At 34.0% G+C, this 24947-nt stretch overlaps 2 protein-coding genes, 1 long non-coding RNA gene and 1 pseudogene across 7 annotated transcripts; 2 read left to right on the top strand and 2 right to left on the bottom strand.

Moving 5' to 3' along the window:
• Positions 1–2233: 2233 nt before the first annotated feature.
• LOC107900580 (UDP-glycosyltransferase TURAN) lies at positions 2234–5917 on the top strand. 5 transcript variants are annotated; one of them, XR_005905120.1, is made up of 10 exons: positions 2234–2512; positions 2595–2661; positions 2723–2786; positions 2866–2980; positions 3525–3691; positions 3985–4046; positions 4143–4195; positions 4306–4371; positions 5252–5349; positions 5582–5917. XR_005905120.1 is itself a non-coding variant. In XM_041081884.1 (9 exons), the coding sequence occupies exons 1-9, from the start codon at positions 2388–2390 to the stop codon at positions 5258–5260; spliced, it is 738 nt and encodes a 245-aa protein (XP_040937818.1). In that variant the 5' UTR covers positions 2234–2387; the 3' UTR covers positions 5261–5917. The 5 variants fall into 5 exon arrangements, 3 of the variants coding, with proteins under 3 accessions (XP_040937818.1, XP_040937820.1, XP_040937819.1); XR_005905118.1 differs by having other exon boundaries at positions 4296–4371; XM_041081884.1 differs by having other exon boundaries at positions 4296–4371; positions 5252–5917.
• Positions 3599–8801, bottom strand: LOC107900593 (uncharacterized). Its single transcript, XR_001684981.2, has 4 exons — positions 8363–8801; positions 5603–7745; positions 3841–4603; positions 3599–3734 (listed from the first exon to the last, which is right to left on the bottom strand). It is a non-coding gene; the product is annotated as an uncharacterized lncRNA (long non-coding RNA).
• Positions 8802–9895: 1094 nt separating this feature from the next.
• Positions 9896–14280, top strand: LOC107900541 (putative box C/D snoRNA protein SPCC613.07; annotated as a pseudogene).
• Positions 14281–23686: 9406 nt separating this feature from the next.
• Positions 23687–24618, bottom strand: LOC107900573 (uncharacterized protein At2g29880-like). The gene is made up of 2 exons (XM_016826224.2): positions 24280–24618; positions 23687–24190 (listed from the first exon to the last, which is right to left on the bottom strand). Exons 1-2 carry the CDS (start codon positions 24616–24618, stop codon positions 23687–23689), a joined length of 843 nt encoding a protein of 280 aa, XP_016681713.2.
• Positions 24619–24947: the final 329 nt, after the last annotated feature.

The raw sequence follows: 24947 nt of genomic DNA, 5'->3' as shown, positions 1-24947 counted from the left end.
AAAAAAGATTTAAAAATATATAAAAATTCAAATTCAATGATATCTAAATTAGACTAGACCAACCAATCGAATCGAATGGATGAAAAACTGATTAGGATATTGTCTGTTGAGAGGTAAAAGACCAGTGGTCTCACACAGACTGGTTGAACTGAGCTAAAAAAATAATTGAAACGATTTCAAATTGATTTGACAAATTGATTCCCTAAACGATTAATGCGACTGGTTCAAAGCATATAAATCATTCAAAATTTAAAAATTTATAAAAATCAGTTCAACTACCCGTTTAATTTTTTTTAACTTGGTTCAACTAGTCTATACTAATTTATAAATCAACTGATTTTTAAAATTTTTAAAACAATTTAACTATTAACGTTTACATTTTTTTTAAAAATTTAATCCACGCCCTAAAAAAGAGTAAGTAAATTGTTTAAAAAAAAACCAATAGAAACTAATTTTAAAACTTTTTAAAATACCTATATATCAGAGAGACTAAAAGAATTGGAATTTGACAACTTGAAAAGCTCAAGCATAATTGAGGGGTTTCCCACCGACGATTTAGAGCAAACTAGTGTTTATCTCTGCCTTAATTTACAAATAAATAAAGGGGAATCTGATGCCCCCATGGTCGTTTACTTGCTTCATAAAAATGGTCTGAAAATACAACTTAAATTTTAACCCTCCTACGCCCAACAAATCTAGCAGGACTAAGGCTTTTTTTGAATCACCAATTAATATCAGTGTGATGGAATCTTAAGGAACAATATTTTGGGTGTTTGGAACATCAACGGTGAGACACGTTTGGAAAACCTCACCTCACCAAAGCTTCAATTTTCAATTGGAGCTTAAAGCTCCAATGAAAAAACAACAACCTCAGTCAGCATGATTTTTTACAATTTTAACCCTTTATCTAATGTATATTTGTATTGTTAAATTTTTTTAAAATAGTAATTATATATATTACTATTATAAAATTAATATTAATTAATTAAAAATAAACATTTTAATAAACATATTTTATTAAAAGAATTTATAAATTTACGTATTTTTCATAATTTTGTAAAAGTAAAATAATGTAAAAATTTTATTGATCTATTTTTACCCAGTTAAAATTTTAAAAGTCTTATCATTTTATTTTTCATATTTGAGAACTAAAATTAGATTTTGAGTGCCAACTAAATTTTAAGTATATCTGTTAATACATACTTTATCCAGATAAATTATATATTTAAGTGAAAATTGTATTATTTTTAAATTTCTTTATCTCCTTTTTACAAACAAAAGTGACTATTTTTATAGTTTACTCTTATTATAAAACAATATTTAACAAAAAAATTAAAAATAATTATCATTTTATTTAATAAATAATTTAAATTGATTATATAATTTATTAAAATATTTATAATAAAATATTAAAATATACATTTTAATATTTTATTAAATAAATTTATAAATTCACATATTTTAATAATTTAAAAAAAGTAAAATAATTTAAAAAACTTTTATTATATATCAATTCTAATCTGATATCCTTAATAGTCATTTTTTATTCTCAACTCACAGCTATAACTGTCATTGAATTCAAACACACATTCCACCATTGTTCTTAATCTCATTACTACAATTCTAATCTCACTGTTACCGTAATTAATCTCATCACTACTGTTATTTTTAACCTCACTCTAGCTAAATTCACCGCCTATCTAAACAAAGCCTAATCTGACTAAGATCAACAATGGTAGCACGTCCACCGAGAACAAGCTCAGCCACAGCAGCACCTCTAGCTGGACCGTTGAGTATCCCCCAACAACTGTGACCAGTGGCAACATAACACCCCTTCATCCCTAGAACTTCTCCTATTATCGGCACCTCATCGTCGGTGCATGGCAAGAAACAAGCTTGTTCTGCCTTCACTCGCGCTTCTCCTTCCTTCAGATGGCTCGAAAAGCTAGGTCTTGCTCTTTCATTGTTTTAAGAAATTCCTTTTTTTTCCCTCTGAAACTATCTTGATATTTCATCCATTTGTGTAGAATCCTCCTTCTGTTCCAACATTAGTGGCTGTAAAGTGGGCGAGCTCATTGAGGCTTCGTTTGGATGGGCGATTGACTGCGGTGCGGTGCGTTTAACTTACTTTTTTGTCTCACGCTGTATCGCTACAGTATCTAATCTCACCGCCACCGCTGTTTTTACACTAACCGCAGCTAAAAGCACCGCCCATCCAAACTCACCCTGAGAAAGTCGGCATTCATTGTTGATTGGCATAATTTTGGATATACCTTACTTGGATTGTCTGTAGGAAGAAGCAGCCCATTTGTCTCAATATACCATTGATAAGTTATAAGCCTCCTGTTTAGTATTGTCAAGAGGACCTTTCTTGAGCTGTGCGATGGATGGATCTGGTTTTGAATTTTAAGAGTATGCTTAGGTTTGAGAAGCGTTATGGGCAAATGGCAAATGGTTCCCTATGTGTAACAAGGACATTGCAGCATGAATTAGCTCAAAACTGGGGAATTAGGTAAGATTTCCAGCTCATTGTTGGTTAATTATTTTCATTTTCTAATGAAATGTAATTATATTGCATATGGTTAAATTTATAGAGCCACAGTCTTATATGATCAGCCTCCTGAGTTTTTTTGTCCAACTTCACTTCAGGAGAAGCATAAGGTGAGATTCATGTTCTTGAGTTCTCATAAAGATTTATTTTGTAATGCAGTTCCATTCTTAGTTGTTTTGCAGATTAAATAGGTATCTTTGTCACCCTCTTGGGGTTCGAGATTGTGTAACTGCTAGTAAGTCTAGTAAATGATCAAATTTATTTTTATTAGCAGCCTTAAAGAACACTTTTGACTGATTTTACCCGTCATGAAGCAACTACAGGAATTGGGGCAGATGACCAAAATGAAACATTATTTACAACTCAGGTTGGCACTGACATCTTGTTGAAGCCAAATAGGCCAGCTCTTGTTGTAAGCAGTACAAGCTGGTGAGACCATCCTCTATGAATGCCCTATTTGCGTACTTCTTGCACTCCATATTTCTGCTTTTCTTTTTACCCTTAGTTGCTCTAGCCTCATTAAACTTTTACCCAGAAAGAGCGATAACGGAAAGAATATTCTAACAGATGTTAGTCTATGGAATATAAAAAATGCTCAAGTTGACAAGTTTTGTTCTTAAAACTTACTTTTTGCACGATATCTTTTTTTTTTTAATATGTTGCTGACTTATTATGGTTTTTTCTGTTAACTTCTGATTGAGATTATTTGTGTTTTGGTTGCTTTAGATCCTAGATGGAAGAAGTTTATTTTTTGTTCTATTTTAAGATCACTTAATTTCACTTTCAACAATTTTTATTATTTTATTGAAGTATAGTTATGCTCACTGTAGAAGTTTCTCCTATCCTATTTTAAGATTATTTAATTTCAATACCATTTCCTCCCTTTTATTCAAGTATGCACATGCTTATTTTTGCGTGGTGAGTATTTATAAATCTATTAAGTGATTCATTCTCGAGAATAACATCTTTCCAGGGCACCAGATGAAGATTTTGGGATTCTATTGGAAGCAGCGGTGATGTATGATAGACGAGCTGCTGCTCTACTGGATGAAAATGATTCTGCTGATGAAGGGGTCCTCTGGAAGGAGATCTCTGGTGGAAAGCAGTACTTGTGCCCTAGGTTGTTCTTCATCATTACAGGTAACGGTACTGTATGTCCCAGAAGAACCTGCTTCTGTGCTCCCTTGTTTTTAAAAAATTTCCAATATTCATTTAGGCAAAAGTCCTGAAAAGGAAAAGTATGAAGAGAAAATAAAGAGGCTAAACCTCAAACGTGTTGCATTTCATACCATGTGGCTGTCAGCTGAGGAATATCCATTGCTTCTTCGTATGATATTCGTAATCTATTTTCTCTTCCTCATAGTTCATTAGGAAGAAGGGAAAAGTGCTTCATGCTACCTGTTTTACATCCATATTCTTGCTTCATTTTACAGGTTCAGCAGATTTAGGTATTTGTCTGCATACTTCCTCCTCAACATTAGACCTTCCCATGAAGGTATGTCATTCTGGAGCTCCTGTTGAAGCCTTCTTAGGAAAAGAACATTTGCAGCAATAAACCTTTATCACTCACCGAACTTGTATTGGCTAGTAGGTGGTGGATATGTTTGGTTGTGGACTTCCAGTATGCGCTGTTTCCTACTCATGGTAAACTTGTGCACTTATCATGCATGGTTTATTGGCTTACAATTTGATACCTTTTAATGCTAAAGTCTATTACTATCTGCTACTGGTTTGACTTCTGAAGCATTGACCAGCTTGTGAAGGTTGAGAAAAATGGTCTGCTCTTTTCATCGTCATCAGAGCTAGCTGATGAGCTCTTGGTAAGTGCTTTGTACTTAACAAAGACAATTGGTACTTGCAAATAAAAGTGGTTGATGCACAATATCTTCATACAACCCTGTCTAGGAATCATGATAGTTCTTGTTAAGCATCCATTCTCACCTAGATCTAGATAATTTGTTGGAGCACTATTGGATCAATTGAAAATTACTCCACTTGCAATCAATGTTGTAAGATTCGGACTGGTGGTCCAACCAGCTTGACCATCTGTTCCTGGTTCAACCATGACAAAATAAAGAATTTCAAAATATTCTAGAAAATTTATAAAAAAGAAAAAATAGGAAAAAAATATTAATAAACACAATAGATAAAGATAGAAACATAAACATTCATTTTATAAATTATAACCTCAAAATTAAATATTTAAACTAGCTTCAATCTAGTTCAACTTGTTTTTTAACTGGTTTGATTGGTTTTTACTAGTTGAACCGGTGTCGGTTTTATGGAACCACTGTCGGTTTTATGGTACCGGTTGGACTACTGGTTCATGATTCAACCATTCGGTCCGGTCTAGTATTGATCACCATGCTTCAACTGACACTTCATTGCAGCAACCTCCTCTTGTAGGTCGAAATTGAACAATTACTCATGATCGCATCATGAGACTCTTGAACCATGGCTCCTAACATCCCACATCCATCAAGTATTAGGTTGCCTGTGGTCTTATATTAAAGTTGGGTCCCTCCACCTACTACCAATTGGTGTTAGCTTGTGATTGGCTGTTGAACCTTATTATAAACTAGGACCAAAATAACTAATTAAATAGTTCATTGTTATTTTGTGACTTACATTTCCTGAGAATGTTACAATGGCGGTTTCTAATATTCCTTGGTTTTCTATTTTACGTATCAACACTGGCAGATGCTCTGAAATCTCTCAAGAACGGTGCATTGGAAACAGTTTCTTCAGCAAGATGGGCCGCTGAGTGGGAAGAACATGCTAAGCCGTTAATATCAGAGGTTCTTTAACTCATCCTTAATCTCTTTTTTTTTTTTTTTGTTCTATTTCCCTTCACATTTTACTTCCACTTTATCTGATGTTTCTCAACAAACTGTCTTATTCATTTGTCTCCTTTTCCTACCATTCAGGGTGTATTACCCCTTTCAGCATGCTTTTTAATAAAAGACAGAAATGAAAGATTTCCTTTAATTTCCCCATTTTTAATTGAATAAATGGACTTCAAATTTGCAGGTTATATCCAGAAAGACTAACCTTAACTTCAGCCATCTTGTGTCAAAGCTAGCCATTCCAGCCAACTGCCTCTGCCACATATGTTGGTTTTTAGTCAAAGTGTTTGCTTCATGGGACATATGCTTACTCCAATTTTCCCAGGGAATATCACAACCCTTTGGTTAGAACTCTTTAGATTATGGTCTCACTTTTCGGGACTAATATGGTTTTCCTCTCCACCACCGCATTCTGCCCGCATTTCGAATCATCCTTTTCCATCAGAGACTAGAAGCACCAGGAACAGTATATTTTAGCAGAACAGGGAACATATCATGGCAACACCAGAAAAAAAACAACGGAAAAATTTGAGTTTTAACTCAATTGGTTCATGCAATTACCTTTAAATAAATATATTTAATCTATTTAAATAAATATATTTAATAAATGATATAATTATATAATTATATACCATAAAAGAGACTAAGCAGGCAATGTACCGTGGATGAACTTATGACTTGTAAGAAACAAAAAGGCAGAAAATAGAAGAGGCATTATGGTCAAGTTGAATAATGTTGGAATACTGCTTTGTGACAAAGGTGACAAATAGGTAACTGTGGTTTTCAAGTATAATTATATAATTATAGGTAACTGTGCTTATAATTGTTTCAAGTATAATTATATAACTAGTATATATTTCAATTATTTCTTTTGTTAAAAAAAAGGGGGAATTGGTTGTTTTCAAGTATAAAAAATATGTATAGAAATATATTTGACTTTTTTATTTAAATTTATATGTATTATATATTTATTATATTATAAATATATTTTTAAAAAATTACAAATAATATATATTAAAAGTCATTTAAGTTCATCAATTTGGTTATGAAAATTTATATTTTGATAACTGACCAACTTAACTTTTTTTAATACAATACTGCAATATATTAAAACCTTTCCCGACTTTTAAATTAGAGAAAAAAGAATTTAATTAAACACGTTCAAATTAACTACCTATAAAAGAGACTAACAGGCAATGACTAAATCAAAAACTTACACATACTTGAACAACTAATGATGTAGTTTAACCAAAATAAATTGCTATAAAAAAAGTACATGGATACAGGGTAATGTCAAAACTCAAAACAGCACACCATATTCCTTTCTTTCCCTTCTTCCTTAACTAGCTGCCCTTATCTGTCACTTTTCAGGTTTGGTTACTGCTTGCTTAAGACTAAATAAGGTTGATTCAGCTGGATAATAGATAGCTAATAACTAAATATGTAAAACAAAATTACATCTCCTCAAATCATTCCAATTAATAAACAACAATACAATTTCAAGCATTGAATGAGGAACAAAATGATCACATAATTTAAGCAACAAAATCCAGAAGGTAAACAAAATGATGAGCAAAATGAGCACCATCATTTGCAGCCTACGGAACAAAATGAGGAGCAACAAAACAGAGAAACATTGGATTCCAAATATGCAAATCCAGAAGGTAATTAAAGAGCATCATCATTTAAGGATGTATAATAGAAGTAAGAAATTTCAAGCATATACCATCTATATCATATGATAAGTCCACACAGTAAGTGGATGCATAGCCAAAGAACCATAAAATATCAAGACTCTTGTCTCTCATCTGGAACTATACTACCCATCAAGGGGACACCCACACATCCCCACACCCATTTTCAATTACTACACAACAAAGCTGTTGTTTTCATTACTCTTTTTACTAAAAAAAACACTTTTTCCCTTTATGCTGTAAAAATCTGTTGAATGATTGAACCAACCCGGATGAGCTACATATTCCAAGTTCCAGACTCCACCCTGCACCATTTTTCTACCCACGTTGGCCCAACAAAATTTATATATAACTCAACAATACAATAGAATATCACATGGTTTTCTTGACCAAGAAAATCTGGGCCATGCTTCCTTTTTTAATTAAATATTAACATATGTTCCTCCACAACACTCTTCCCCTAACCAAACAATGCATTGTTGGGAGGGGCTTTTGGAGCCCACTGTACATCGCTTTCTATCTCCACTGTCGGCAATCAATTGTATAATATGGTTTAGCCCAGACTTTGAGGACATTTTCTTGTATGTTGTGGAGTTTAAGTGTTGAAGTCTGATTGGAGAGCAACATTATTTTTGGGTATCAAAAGTTATGATCCTGATTCAAGCACGGATAGCAGTGAGTAGTTTATATACATGTAGAAAGGGAAAATGAAAAGGGAATATTTTCTTTGTTCAATCGTTGGGTGAGTCTGTGAATAGAGAAAAGTTAAGTTGAATGTTGGAGGTGGTCTACTCCAGCAATTTTAGGAATCTTCCCTACCAGAGGCAGAGAATACCCAAATTTATGGTGAAAAGAGAAACCATGATAAGTTCAGGTATGCAATTAGTTTAACAGAAAAGTTAGAAAAATATGTTACTGGGAAATTGGGCAGAACAACATAGATGCCAGATTTTGGCCTTATTCGACAGGCAGAATCTGTAAACAAATTAACATTATTCTCATATAAATATTGAACTGCATGTGGAACGTGCATCAGGGAGCAAAAAAATTTGAGAACAACGAGCAGGTACGGTACCGAGAAGAAAAGCCTAAACTGGGTCTAAACTTTGAGTACAAAGTTCGACACCAGCAGAGTTACATGATTAAACTTTCTAAAACCTCATGTTAAAGGTAAATGCATGATTCAATTTCTAGAAATGTTGAATCTTTCGTCATAAAAAAACATAAAAGGGAAAACATGTTGAAAGAATGTTAGGGCAGACAATTTTTACCTTGATTGAATTGGAAAGCTTTTCTTGAGGGTTTATTTGGAGATACTTGTTATTGATCTCTACTCACTGCATTTGAAGAACACAAGTCTGTTTTGATGGCCAAAACAGTGCTCTGAAAAGGTGCAAGAAATCGGTAAGAGAAATCGGGAAGAGAAACAGTGCTCTGAAAGTGAAACAGGAAGAGGCCGATGGATGAAACAGGAAGAGAAATCGGGAGCTTCTTGATCTTGGGAGGGAGAGGCTGGAGATGGCTCTTGTATTGGAAGGGTAAAACAGGCCAAATCACAATCGAGAGAATTAAGCGGAGCTAATCTGAACTTTTTGAAGGGAATAGAAATGGGTCTTTCATCAGTAATACACCCGGAATGTATTAGACCCGTAATAGGGCAATACATTCAACCAAACATATGCATAGGTTGCATAGGTGGGGCCCACTGATTATGGGTGTATTGGCTAACCAAACATGTTGTAAGTTTTTATTTATGGCAGCATACATATGATTGCATGGTTTGGATTTCTCATGTTTATAGAGTATTTGACTACTTCAATCCCCGGAATGTATTATTGTTAAATTGATATAAATACATGGTTGCTAGTGATTTGTTAGCAGCTGATCATGGTGGAAAAAATCACCCACGGCTCCATTTTAACGATCATTCAGAGTGATCAGCTTGCTAGTGATCTGTTACCAATGTGTCATATTGTTGTTTGATCAGCTTGAACATCATGGTAAACTACTTCTCAGCCAAATACACAAATCATTCTGCTAGTTGCCGAAGTTTGCCAGAGCAGATGAAAGTTAAAGTTTGCACAATGGATGAGCTCCCCTGCTATACTGAACCAGATGAGTTTGAATACAAAGATGATTGTGATAACTAGGATGAATATGACAAAGTCAGTGATTCATGTGAAACAGTTCCAGAAACATATCCAAATGCAGATAATTTGCATAGCATCATTCATGGGGCTTGTCATGAACAATCTGAACAGATTGAAGAAAATGGGAAAATAAAACCAGGGGAGTCATCCAATCTTGGAGTAGGTAATGTAGAGTCACTAGCTTTCATTGATCCCCAATTCCCCCTACTAGCAAGGCAAACCTCAATTGCTACTGGCCACACCATGGTAATGCCGCTGAATGTGCAGATATGATAAGCATTGCTGGGAAGGAGTCTTTGAGGGGCATGCGGTTTATTTATGCTGTGGAAGCTGATGAAGCTCCACAACCATGGCTAAAAGAGAAACTATCCACTACTGACGATTAGTTTAGTAACAGACAAAAAAAAACCAAGTGGCCTTTAAAATGCCCCAAAAACTGATGGAACCCAATGAAGCAAAACTTGGGTTGGAATTCTCTGCTTCCTTGAACTGTGTCAGTCTCCTTTACGTATGTTTTTTATTTTTATTATTATTTAGTTTCAATTTCTATTAAATAAAGTTTTGAAAGGACTAATTAGATAGGTAGCTCAGCTGCTGCTTCATTAAATGAGTGTATTATATTTACCGTACTTTAAATAGACATTAAATAGCTTAACTGCTCTCTAAATTCTTGATGTTTTTTCCACTCCTTTTTCATCCTTTTTTTTGTAATATTTTCCTTCTTTCTATTTTGTTTTCTTTATTCTCTCTTCCTCTGTTCTTGTACTTCGCGGATTCTCTATTGGTCTCTTTTCATTTTTTTTCCTGTTATTTTTTTTTTACCTTTGTGTAACCACTTGCAAAACACACACACACACACACACACACTCTCTCTCTCTCTCTCTCTCTCTACTGCAGGAAGACAGTTTTCTGTTTTCTGTTTTCTGTGATATTGAAATCCCCTGCTTCATGGGGGAGCCATTTCAGGTATGAATCTTTACTTCAACTGTGTATTTGCCTTTTCATGTATTTTTTAGTTTCAGATCTATGCTCTTTTTTTTTCTGAGTTTTTTGGTTTTCATCTTTAGAATAAGTTTGTCTTTGCCTTTTAATCTCTGTTTTAGTTTTCAGATCTATGCTTCTTTCCTTGTTTTTCAGTCGGTTTTTGTTTTGAGTTTTTGGTTTTCAGCCTTATGAAATACTGTTTTGGTTCGTCTTTTCAAATCTATGGATGTTGGGTGCCATTGTTCTTTTTCCTTAACATTTGTCTTCTTGCTTTTTCATCTCTGTTTTGGGGGTGTGGTTTGTTTAACTGGGTCGGTTTCTAGGTTGTTGGTTCGGGTTCGTTTTCTTTGTTCTGGGCCTTTGGGGCCATTGGTTTGGGGTGACTTGGGATGGTGGGCCTGTTTTTTTGGGCGTGGGATAGTGGGCATGATTTTGGGGTTTCTGTTTGGGTCCTGTGGCTTGTGATAATGGGCATATTTTCATAGTTTTTTCTTTCCACAATTTCCTTTTTTTTCCTGACGTTTCTTTCCCCTTAATTCTCTCCGTCTGCCCCGTTTTTCAATTTTTCTTCTCATACTTTAGCTTTGGGTAACCGACGGCCGAAAAAAGGCACAGACACTATACAGTAATTTTCTCTGCCGTTTCTGTTTTGGTGATTCTTGGAATCCCTTACTTCATCAGGAATGAATCTTTACTTGAACATTGTCTTTGCCTTTCTATGTTTTAACTTAAGATCTATGCTTTTTTACTTGTATATTTTGGTTTATTTATGGTTTTTGATTTTTAGGTTTAAAAATCACTGTTTCGCTGTGTTTGAAAACCATCGATCTGAGTCTGTTTGTTTCTTTTTGGTTGTTTTATTTTCTAATTTCGTGAGAGAGAGAAGCCCTAAGTTTTCTCTTTCGTTTCTGTTCGTTGAGATTTTTGAAATCCCTGCTTTATCGGAGACTGATTTCAGGTATGAATCTATACTTCCACTTTAGTTTTCTCTTCCATTTGCGTTTTCATTTCTGCTTTTGTTTCAGATCTTTGCTTTTTTATTTGTATTTCAGTTTTTTTAAGGATTTTTTGTGTTCTGCTTTAGACATCAGTGTTTCGTTCGTTTGAAATCTGTTGATCTCGTTCTGTTTGTTCGTTTCTCGTCTACTTTCGTGAGATAGAAATTTTATGTTTTCTCTTCCGTTTCTATTTTTTGTGAATTTTGATATCCCCTACCTTTGTTTTGTTGCCTTTTCATCTTTGAATTTTTACTTGAATTTTCAGTGAGTTTTTTCAGAGATTTTGGTTTTCAGCTTTAGGCTCCGTTTGGCAACCAAGAAAACATTTTCCGGAAAATGTTTTCCTGGTTTTACGTTGTTTGGTAACCTGAAAACATTTTACCTACCGAAACATTTTCAGGAACACGAGTAAAATTGCTTGCTTTTTATGTAAAATGTCTTACAGATTTTTTTCCTGTAGGACATTTTCCAAACTCAGTGCGCCGTTCATCGTCCTTCTTCTCATCCAGGTAACTTTTCTCCTTCTTCTTCTATTATTCTCCCTTGTGTTCTGTTTCGACTAATGTTGTATTTCACATGGTATTATTTTTGTGATCCGGGATTGGGGCAAAAAACGCAGTGTTTCAGGGAATAAAAGAAATCCATAACAGAGGCGGTACTGCAGAAAAGTGTTTCATAAAAAAACCCTAGCAAAAGCTTCGATGCAGGCGTAAAACCCTTGTTCCCACCCCCTGTTTTCATTCATAAAGAAAATGGAGGAACCAAAGATTGGGGATTGCGAAGAGTGCAAAAAGAAGGCGTCAAAATACAAGTGCCCAGGTTGCTGCCTCCGCACCTGCAGCCTCCCTTGCGTTAATGCTCACAAGCAACGCACTGGCTGCACTGGCAAACGCAACATCACTTCCTTTGTTCCCCTCTCTCGCTTCGATGATAATCTTCTCTCCGGTTTCACTTCCACTTCCTTTTCCTATTTATTTACTTAATGTTTTTGTACGAGCCCATTCATCTTTACTGAACCTAAATTGCTTGTAGATTATAATCTGCTGGAGGAAACGAAGAGGGTCGCTGAATCTGCTACAAGAATAAGGACATCATCCTCGTTTTAAGCTACCACACCCTCTTCGAAACCTCCGCACTGCTGCTGCCTCTCGCAGAACTAAGCTCTTGTTTCTGCCTTCTGGAATGTCTAAGAGGGAAACTAATCAAACTCGATTTAACCACAGGTTGTTCCCTGTATGATACCTTTGTTAAGATTAATTCCCTAGCAAACGCTTAAATACAAGTTTTGCTCTGTCTATAGGAAGAAGTATATTTCATGGACCTTTGAATGGCGGTTTCACTCTACAGATGTTGTTTTACTTGACCATGGGTGAGCTTTCCCCATCTTCTCTATATATTGTCTTTTATTAGATGATTGTTTAATAGATAACTGATGCTTTATTTTTTGCCAGTATACATGAAGATACAAGCCTCTGTTCATTAATTGAAAACCATCTCCAACCTAGTCCCTGGAATCATCCTTTTAGGAAGTTCTGCGAGGAGCAGCTCGACTCCCTCAAGTTTTTTATCCGAAAATACCCTAAGGTGATTTAGGCCTCTGGGTTTCATTCTTTTTTATTCTTTTGAGTTATACACTCACCAACTTGCACATACTCATGCAGAGCATGTTGGTTGTTTGCTCGATTTTTCTATATTTCTGCAGTTTAGCATTTGGGGCATTTCCAAGTTTAAATTGGAGTTAAGCTTTGTGATCCTATAGATATGCGCAATTTACTGAAGTTTCTACCTCAGATTCTTGAAATCATGATATCTAGATCATGTTTAATGCAGACATCCTGGATTGAAGACAATTGGCTTGTCTATTTTGACCTTGGATTATAGATTATATGTATTGATGCTTGCCTTTTCACGTTCTTGTCTGCTGAAAATGTTCTGTCCATCCTATAGATGATTTTCTTGTGTTATTGAAGGGATCCAAATCGCCTTTCCGGGAGTTAGACATAAAGGCCCCATTCCGGAAACTATTAGCTGATATGGTTGTTCTAGAGTATCCTGTGATTCATGTGTTTCTTCCTTCGGAACACTGTGATTTTGAAGTTATCAGGGAGAATCATCTCGTCACTCACGGGCCAGAGGGAAAAGATCCTAGCGGTGCTGATAATGAAATACCAAAAGGTGTTACCTTCAAGGAGGAGGAAATAGAAGACAATGGTAGCTCTTTAGAACCTCAGGTCTTTGATCTTATGAAGCATGTGCTGTCAAGTCCAATGCATCAAATCCCTTCTCAAAACAAGTCTGAGAAAGCATTCGGTGGTAACTCAGTTTTGTCTTTGTCGGCGAGAGCCGGGGCAAGAAACAGGGTACATTGCAGCCTTCAGGCTAAGGTCTCTGGATTATTTGATGACATGGAGTTTGATTTTGATCAAGGCTTAATAGATGCGTATTCAGACCTGATTGCCGAAATTAATCCAGATGACTTTCTTGATTTAGAAGGTGAAGCTAAGCAAGCAGAAACAGAAGATAGAACAGACCTTTCAAATTCGAGGGGAGTTTTCTTTGCTGAGGAATTGGAGGAGGGGGAGATCCTAGATTAATTTATTATGGTCAATATTTCTGGGGAAGCAGCGAAACAATGGTTGGAAGAAGAATTTTCTAAGAGTTGTTGCTCTCTACTGATCATAACCTCCGCGGACAATCTGCCCCAGCTTGGCATATCTATAGAGCAAACCCTGCAACTCTGTGTCATACTGAAGTTGCTCAATTACCTGGTAATGCACAAGATCAGGACAAATACATGGATATCTTGTAAATGCAATAGCTTATATTTAATTTCATTCCTGCTGAAAGGTATCTGTTTGAGAGGGGGGAGGTGAATGTGTTTTTTTTTTTTTTTTTTTGCTTGATATTAAAGAGGCCTTGGATTCATGTTATTCTTTTCGGTTAGTTGGGTGTACTCGCGATTGTTGAGGAAGTTAAATTGTATCACATGCTGGTTTTTGTCTACAAATTTGGCTGAATGACCAAATTGTTATAAGTACAGCTGAATTCCCCTTCTAACTGCAAGTCCTAGATGAAAAATTGGCTAATTACGGTTTGAAACATATTTGATTCATGGTTGGACTCAAATCACTCCGTTTCCCTCCATCTTTTAACTTAAATGCTAAGTGTAGAAATTTGGGAAGTTCCTAATAAACTTTTGTTATGAGAAGCAAAATGAAAGTACCCCCTTTTCATATTTCCTATTGGGTGTAGTACTGTGCTGTTAAGTACCTCTAAAAAGTGCCACAAGACACGAGAAAAGCATCTCATAATTTCAAGTTTTATGTTTAAAAGCTTATAGAGTTGGTCGTCTGCACTACTGTGGTCTTCTGATCTGAGGCTTTCTACGCAAGTAAATCACCTCATCTAATGAATCATGATTCGTGTCTACTCGGCCCTTGCCAAGTCATGGCATTAGATGAAAATGTGATGTAGCTTGATTATAACACACAATAATTTGCTTCAACAAAATCCTCAGCAGGAGTTTAGAGATGCAATTTTGAGAATTACGAAAAAATGCCGGTTCAGTTGATCGAGTACTTATTAATACACTTGTAAGTATTGGGTTCGAGTCTCAGGAGTATAGTTCCATTTAATGGGTGAGTGATTTGTTAGTACTACTTTTAATGCTCTATGAGGCTGATGATATGCACTGACTTTAGGCAAATGTAGCTTTCCCTCACTTAATACTTTTCCTAATTGGAAAAAATATATAAAATCAATCCTTAAGAGGTTAAGAAAAAATGTATGCGTTATTTTTAGCTCTCAATATCACTTTGCTTGATGTGAAAAAAGAAAAAAGGATGAATAGCCTTGGAAGGTAATTATCACTGCATTATCAACATAAATCTTGAAAAGATGACATTGTTTTTCATTAGTTAAAAATTAAACTTGCAAAATGCAGCTTTAGTATTAGCTTTAAGATACAAAACACCAGAACAAGAACAACAACAAATAAGCATTGATCTAATTTTGGCCATCCCCAAACTCAATCAAACAAAGAAAAGATAATAAATTCTTAAATATATAAATTTTTATTAAAACAATATTTTCAGGAAATCTGCCAAACAACAGAAAATATTTTACACAGATTCATCCAAACACCAGAAAAATAAATCATTTTCCAGAAATTATTTTTCAAGAAATTATTTTCCAGAAATCATTTTCCGGAAAACATTTTACCTGCAAACAAACGGAGCCTTAGAGAAAATCTATTTCGTTCCGTATTTGAAACTATGGATCACGTTGTGGTCTTTTTTTTTTCTTAGCAAAATACTGTTGGGGCTTGCTTTTTTGGGCCTAAGTCATTCTTAGATTTGGGCTTATGTTACGTTTAGGTGTGGGTCTGAGATTGGGCTTAAGTTTTTTATTGTGGTATTGGGCTTGTTTCGTCTTGTAGTGTTAGGTTTGGTTGTGTTCGATTGGGTTCGGGCGGTTTTCTTGAAATGCAAACAAATAAAAACTTTTTTTGTTCTTTTCTATTTTTTGGTACATTAGTAATTTTTCTATTGTATTTCACCCACCCTTGCCATTTTGTTTTCTTTTAATTACATAGATTACAACTTACTCTGGATTAACAATAATATTATTATCTTTTGTGTGTATTTGCATTAGATGTCAAATTATTAGGAAAGTGTAAAAAAAAGTTTTCGAATAAAATAAAAATAAATGAATTTATTATCGACAATTTTGTGGGAAAAAATGTTTGACCAAGGAGTTTATTGATTTTATTTTAATATATAAATGATTTTTACCAAGTATTTGACACTTCATTTTTTAATAAATTATCTTAAATTCGTTGGTTTTTTTTAACGTATTACCAATTTTTCAATCAATGTTGTGGTTTTTTTGTCCAAATATGTGTTTGATACGATAGATATCAAATAATCTTGGTTAAGAAAAATATTACTAATTTGGTGGACAATTGTTGAAATATTAGAATTAGTTTCGTTACAAGGCGAATAGATAAATTCCAGAATCGAAATCGCAACCATTATTTTTTATATAGGCTTTTAGCAAAGCGATTATGATAACATCTCAGTCATCAAATTATTCTCTATATACAAGAACGCTAACTAGTTGACCGTCTTAGAGCTCAGTTGCACACGAATTGAAGTGGCAAGTGAGAAAGAGCAAGGATTCACTTTCGTAGTAGCATTAATCAAATGACTACTTCAATTAAATAAAAAATAATAATAACAACGCAATAATTCAATTAGTTTTAAAGTAGCAGACAATAAAATACCCAAGTCGCTTTCAAAATGGCCGAAAATTGGAGTCCAATGAAGAAAACTTGGGTTTGATTTCTCTGCTTTCTTGAACTGTGCCAGTCTCTTTTACTTTTGTTTTGGTTTGGGTCGTTTTAGATTGTATTAGTGTCGGTTTAGGTTGTTTTAGGGTTTGGTTCATGGTGATTTTGCGTTTGGTTTGTGTTATTTCCTAGTCGATTTAAGAGTGGGTTGGTTTGGATTTAGTACGGATTGGCTGTGTGTCAGTTCGGGTACAGGTTGGTTTTTGTGTTGGTGAATTTAGGTTTTAGGGTTCGGTCATTTCGTTTTGGGTTTGATTCAATGTCTTTTTGGTATTGTTTTAAGGTGTTTGTGGGTTCGGTTTGGGCTTATATTGTGTTTAGGTTTGAGCTTATTTTCTAAGTGTGGTGTGGGGCTTGTCCCGTTTTGTATTGTCAGGTTTAGTTGTGTTTGATTGGGTTGGGTTGTGTTCAAGTTGTTTTAGGGTTCGATTTTGGACTTTTTAAGGGGTAGTTTAGGGTTTTTTAGGTTTGATTCATGGTGATTTTAGGTCCAGTTTTTGTTATTTTCCTAGTTGGTTATGGTTTAGTATAGTTTGGGTGTAAGTCTGTTTGAGTTTAGTACGGTTTTTGTTTAAGTTGGTTTGTGTTTAGTATGGTTCAATTTTTAGTCGGGTCGATTTAGGTTTTAAGGTTTGGTTTAGGTCATTTTGGGTGGTATCGGTTTAGGGTGTTTATGGCTTCAGTTCAAGTGTAGGTCGGTTCGGGTTTAGTCGAGTTGGATCTAAGTCGATTTAGTGTTTAAGAGTAAACCAAGGCTCAGTTTGGCAATGCTTTTGAGAAGTGCTGTGGAAAAGTGCTTTTGAGAAGTGCTTTTGAGAAGTACTTTTGAAAATTTTAAGTGTTTGGTATTGCTGTCAAAAAGTGCTTTTGAGAAGTAAAATGTTTATTTTAGACATGATATTATAAAGTAACAAATATGTATTTAAATAATTTTTAAATTAGTTAATATTATGATATTTTAGCAATAATATAAAAAATAATTTACTATAACTCATTGTTAATATTTTAATATATAATATTAATTTTAAATATTTCTAAGTAATTAATATTAATTATTTATTAAATTTAATTAGAATATATAAACTATATTTAAATATTTAAATATAATAATTAAATATTTGTAATTAGATATTGACACAATTGTATTATTTTTAAAAATTATTTTTTTATTTTTAATTAATGCTTTTAACACATTTGTAAAACTCATATTAGATAACATAGAAAATATAAACCTAACAAATTAAAATATTACATATATTTGGATTAAAATTTCAAAAAGGGATAATATTTATATACCAAATATAAATACTAAAAATTTTACAATAGCATTTACAATTTAAAGTGAATTCATTAAACTAGAAGCTATAACATCTCTTGTTAATTCCATTTCAAAACCACTTGAATTGTTTGATTCACCGTCATCATCACCATCATCGTCGTCGTCGTCGTCATCATCACTTTCTCGACCATGCACAATTTCTAAATCAATATTATTCTCATATGCCCAGTTAATATCTTCGTATTCCATAAAATCTGCATCATTTTGGCCGGCATGTTTTCGGATAAAATTGTGTATCGTCATTGCAGCAACAACGATCATCGTTTGCTTTTCAAAACTATAACTTGGCATATCTCTTAAAATGGCCCATTTTTTTTTCAAAACACCAAAAGTTTGTTTGTTCAATCACACTACGTAATGATGAATGTGAATGATTGAATACCTCTTCTTTACCAGATACCGGTCTACCTCTACGAAAGTCAGGTAAATGATACCGCTGACCTCTATATGGTCCAAGATAACCTTTCATTTGAGGATATCCAAAATCAACAAGATAATATTTTCCTACATTTCATAATATAACAAACAATTAATTCAAGAATTTTTTTATAAAAATTATCAATTAAAGAACTTATACTTTATTTTTAAAAAATCACATATAAATAAAATATCTAACCATTTGGTGGGTGCGAAAATTTGTATTTTGGATCTCGAATTGCATCAAGAAATATTCTAGTGTCATGTGCCGATCCTTCCCATCCAGCCATGAGAAAGGTGAAACACATATTAAAATCACATACTGCCATGACATTTTGAGTAGGGATACATTTTCTTCCAATATAGGGAATTTGTTCATTTGGTGGAAGAATAGCGGCAATATGAGTACCATCAATTGCACCTATGCAATCCTGAACAAATAATCATATTAGTCTCGTTCATATTTTAAGTTGACCAAAAATATTAAAAATATAATAAGATAAAATTAAATTTTAACCTTAAAATGCGGCATATATCTAGAATCATTACGTATTTGTTCGAGTATTAAGCTAAAAAAAGGATCTTCGAGTGCAATTAGATCAGTGGCCATCCTTGAAACTTTTTCAAGCACAATTGCAAAGTATTGACTTATTGTTGATCCAGACCTTTGAAATCTTTCTCGACATTGGGAAACTTTTACACCGGTACCCAAGATGTATAAAAAAATTCCCAACATTTCACTAGAAGATATGTTTCTTGAAGTTTGCAAGTTGTATCTTGTCTCCAAAACTCTCAACAAACTTGTGAATACCATTTTAGACATCCTAAAATTAATCATACAACGTGACTCTTGACCGTCAAGGATCTCTCGAATCCATGTTTCACCTGATTGTTTTGAATTCACGCATGGCTGCTTTAATATATACTTCTCGTAATATAATTGTACGGAAGAAGATGCAACAACAAATAATCGATTAAAACATTCCATGCGTTGTAAAATCTCTTTCTTTTCCCTTTCATCATCACTGTCATCACTGCTGTAATTCTCAACTATACTCATCACCTGCCAAAAAATTTGAACATCCAAAATCATATATAAATAACTATTGATAAAACTAATTTAGTATAAATAAGTAGAACATAAATTCAATAACCAAAGACCAAACATAAACAACTATTAATAAAAGTAGATTACACATAGATAAGTAGAACATAAATTCAATATCCAAAAACCAAACATAAATAACTATTGATAAAACTAGTTTAGGATTTTTGTTTAGTCACATAATAGATATCTCCTAACCCTAGAAGATTGGAAAATTTTCAGCTATCCTCCATTTCCGTCTTAAGCCACAAAGCTCTAATCTTGGGATTAATTGATAAAAACATAATTCGCTTGTCCTTATTGAGCAATAATCTAAGTGCGAAAAAGTATAGCTGTAACACCCCTATCCCGTAACCGTCGCCGGAATAGGTAAGGGGCATTACTGGACTTGTAACTCATGTCAGAACAGTAAAATTTTGAATTTTTTTTCTTGAAATAAAGATCATTCATTTAAATAAGTACTAAGCACAGCCAGGGATAAAATTTAAACTTCTCTAAGTAAACATTCAAAAGATGCCATTTTCGCATGGCTTATATACATTAACCAAAAATATTCTTCCGCCACTAGTCTATTCTATACATGCCATAAGATAATCCAAAACGTAGCAGTACCAAACAGTGGATATTGATAGTGTGACTAGTTGCTGATGATCCCCGAGCCTGTAGCTTCCAAATGAGATCTATAAAACAGAGGAAACAGAGTAAACGGAGTAAGCATTACAATGCTTAGTAAGTTTTAAGCAGTGTCAACAGATAACAATCAAATTATAACATAGTTGTTCGTATTTTTATTTCACTCTTCCTTCGGGCATACCATCCCTTTACCGAATATGCACATCTCATCATATACAATAGGCAGATAAACTTTCACATAAAAGTGAGCTCATGTGACATAGATATATCGTATGATTTCACATAACCTCTCACACTGATCCGATGTCACATAATCATAGGAATAGTCTCATAGATTGCTCTCGTATGCATCACATAACTACCTTATGATTTAGTGCAAATCAAGCTCACATATAAACTTGGAGTACATACCTGTTTAACCTTTCGCATTGAATATATTTATAAGCAATTCTTATTACGAAGTCTTACCAGGACATAATCTCCACACGAAGTTATCGGATCTTACCCGGACAAAATCCCTACACGTAGTCATCGGGTCTTTAGAGCTCGGATATAGTACGAGCACGAAGCTTACGGACATTAATCAGTGATAATATTCTCGCATAAAGCCTGCGGGGTTTTAACCCGGATATAGTACTGACACAAATGCCCTTCGGGACTTATCACATTTATACACTTTCACATCCATCACGTTGGCTATTAGGCATTATCACATATATACACTTTCACATTCATCACATCGGCCATTAGGCCTTATCACATATATACACTTTCACATTCATCACCTCGGCCATTAGGCCTTATCACATATATATACACTTTCACATTCATCACCTCGGCCATTAGGCCTTATCACATATATATACACTTTCACATTCATCACATCGGCCATTAGGCCTTATCACATATATATACACTTTCACATTCATCACATCGGCCATTAGGCCTTATCACATATATATACACTTTCACATTCATCACATCGGCCATTAGGCCTTATCACATATATACACTTTCACATTCATCACATCGGCCATTAGGCCTTATCTCATATATGCATGTTCACATCCATCACATAGAATCCTAAATCAAAATATAGATTTTCATGTATTCACATCACAATTATCCAAATATACTTCACATACCACATATACTTTCACGTATACACACTGTCTTGGCTGAATCTACATCTATCATTTTCCAATATCACAATTTAGAATTCACGTATGGGTTTAATCAATAGTTTATGAGCAACTAAAACAAGTTTATCAAGGTTTACAACACAATCTCAAATTCAGCACAGCTGTTTTTCCTGAGCAATAGTCACTAAATTATTTATAACTGGAGCTACAAAACTCCAAATCACTTTCCGTTAATTTTTCCTGAATATAGACTCGTATATCTTCCATCCATAAAATTTCCAGAATTTTAGGTTTGGCCAATCAATACCAGATTTTTCTTAAAGTTTCCCCTGTTTCACTGTTTGACTAATCTGACCACTCTTCACTACGAATCAAATTTCTCATTTTAAAGAATTCAAAATGTGTTGTATTTGATTTCATTTGAAACTAGACTCATTAAGAAGTCTAAGCATATAAATTTTATCTTATAACCATTTTTGTACAATTTATAATGATTTTCTAAAAACAGAACAGAGGATTACAGTGTCATTCTGCGCTGTCTCACACAACTTTAAGTATCTCATTATCGGAAATTCCTTTGCTTACACGGTTTCTTTTATAAGAAACTAGACTTATTAAGCTTTAATTTCATGTCTCATTCAGCCTCTAATTCAAATCCATAAATTTATGGTGATTTTCTAAAATCACGTTACTGCTGCTGTCCTAAGCAAGTTATTACAATTTGCTCTTAAATTTCCAAGTCCAAACACTTATGAACTTACCATTTGAGTTTAAGACATATCATGGCCACATCATATCTTATTAAATCAACTCATTATGTCCTATTATGATTGAATTTACTCAACGTTTAATCACTTAAAACTTACCTCGGATGTTGTTGAACGATTTCGGCGGCTATTCGATCACTTTTTCCTTTCCTTTATCCAACTTTGGTCCTCTAAGCTCTTGAGCTAATTCAAACAAATTTAACTTATTAAAGTCTCATTATGCTAGCTTATGGCCGAATATGACAAGGAGTTTGATTGGTCATATGGCCACCTTCTAGCTCAACTACACAATGGTCATATGCATTTTTAATCACATCAAGCAATTTAATACAATTCATTCGAACATCAAAAGAAAACCTCAAGGTACTTAGCCCATATATACTTTAGGCATTAGAGTCACATATATATATGGAATCATGAATCAAACTCAACATTTTAGCTAATATTCCCCCTTGGCCAAATTTTCTAAGCCAAGACAAAAGCATCAATATGCTTGCCTCTAACCGAATACATGCAACACCATCTTCTTCCTATGGCCGAATATGCATGTCTATGTTGAGGCCGATTATATACTTAATACCACACATAAATGGCATACATTTTACTAACTAATGCATTACATATTATAACTCAATACGCATCCATCATTTAATCCATAACCGAAGCACCATCATGTGTAAGTATATACCTTGAGATAATATATAGGTCATACCAATACGTCATGTGCAATCATATATATATATGTGCAAGAGCCGAATCACAAATTTGATTATAACCAAATTTAAACATATATCCAAAACATAAATCTTACCTACCATGCAATAAGCATAAATCACACTTATGGATATACCATGGCCGATACTTCCAACAACACCAAATAAAAATATACTTCATGGATCTAAGGTAGAACCAAGAAAGAAACTCATAATCATCAAGATGTAAGCAACTACCATTGTTCATCTAGATTTAGCATGAAACACAACCATCACCCTTATTAATCTCCATAGCCGAAAACCTTACTTATTCCAAAATCACAATTTCAACATGGGTTACCAACAATAACTTGATATCTCACTCAAAATCAACTAGGATTTCAAGAACTAGTATCAACTTCCTTACCTTAATATCGACCTAAGATGACCGATTGCTTCACTCTTTCCTTCCTCCTCTCAATCCGGCCAAGAAGAACCAAAGAACACAACTTGTTTCCTTTCCTCCTTAGAACATTCGGCCAAGAGAAATGAAAAAAAGATGGACACTTTTTTTTTTGTTTTCTTTCTTACATTCACGGCAATGGGGAGGGGGGAGAAACAATCACACACATTCTTTCTTTTTTTTTTCCATTTCTTTATTACCCATACTCCTTATTTTATTGTTCCTAACATACATCACTAACATAACATGTTTGTGACATGTTTCCACTCATAGCATGGCCGGCCACTATGCCTTAATTTGGGTAAATTGACATGCAAACCCATCATTTTCACAATATGCATTAATAGGCCACTTTGCATTTGCCTAGCACATTTCTAAATTTTCTCACATAAGTCCTATTTGATAAAATTCACTTACAATTAACAAAATTCAAACATGAAATTTTCACACATGCACATGTACATATAATGAGCATCAATTATGACGGTTAATTATTTTTATGACTCGGTTTAGTGGTCCCGAAACCACTTCCCGACTAGGGTCAAATTAGGGATGTCACAATAGCAGACTAGCTTCTGGAACTTCTTCCGACATGCTGTCGAGCACTTTGACTGCTTGTGGAATACCATATGGATCCATAACAGGAGTCAAACTAGATGTGGCTTGACTCATATTGTCAGCTGCATTGTATAATTTTTCTATTTGACTAGACAATCTTACAGCCCCTCCAATTTGCTTTGAGGATTTCTTTCTTCCAGTTTTAAAATGTGAACTTGATATCTCAGGGTTTTTCCTTTTTTGACCGTTTCCATCAATTTGAACATCATTTGAAATGTGAACATCATTTAAAATGCGAACATCATTTCTCACATTTTCTTCTTCATTCTCTTCAGGTATTTCATTGTTAACATCTTCAAAAATATCACTACGGAGTGTACCAGAAGAAGGTGCCCATGCTTTATCACCTGTTGCAACTATCCCCATGAATATTTGGTCTAACTTCTCTTCGAATTTAGGATCAATGCCCGATGTTCTAAATTTTTGAGCTTCAGGCACAACCTACATATCAAATGATAGTTTAATACCAGTAATTATCAATAAACTCATAAATAAGAAAAAAACAAAAATATAGGGAATTATTAATGTACCTTTAGCCTACTCTCCCACCAATCATCCGATGCATCAATGGTTCTTTTTATAGGATTCCACTCTAGACCAGTATCTTCGCCTTTAAGTTTCTTCCAAGCTTTCCATTCTTTTTTTAGGGCATCCCACCTATTTTTAAGTTGTCTTTGTGAAAAACCCTTGCCTGTTTCTTTCTCAAAGTTAGTCATTATTTTCAACCATCCATCTTTTGTGAAATGAGTACCAGGCCTATTGCCTTTCAATATCTCTTTAATACAAATATCACAAAATATTTTTGTCAATCTCTTATCCCACATTGCTTTCACTTTTTCACCACTAACTTCAATCGCCGACGTACTCATCTATTGTGTATACGAACAGATTCGTTTCAGCCAGTAAAGCAATTAAGAAAATCAAATGTCACAAAAGTATATTTTTTTAGATGTGTATCGAAATCAAGATAGGATCCTAAGATTTTTTTTTCTCAATCAAAATCAACTTTCCAAGACCGGAATAATAACCAAGAAAAAGAACACAACTAATAATAACATCAAACACAATTAAACCATGCAGCTTCAATGACAAAACAAGCATACTAATAAAACATAGAGAGGCTGTTTAATGCTGAAATTATTAATGATTAATAAAATAACCTGAAATATTTTGCATTGGTTAAAAGTGCTTATAGAAT

The sequence above is a fragment of the Gossypium hirsutum genome, chromosome A11 (genome assembly GCF_007990345.1).
Source record: "Gossypium hirsutum isolate 1008001.06 chromosome A11, Gossypium_hirsutum_v2.1, whole genome shotgun sequence".
NCBI lineage: Eukaryota > Viridiplantae > Streptophyta > Magnoliopsida > Malvales > Malvaceae > Gossypium > Gossypium hirsutum.
Note: the sequence above shows the minus strand (reverse complement) of the source record. Positions and strands in the feature narration are given on the sequence as shown.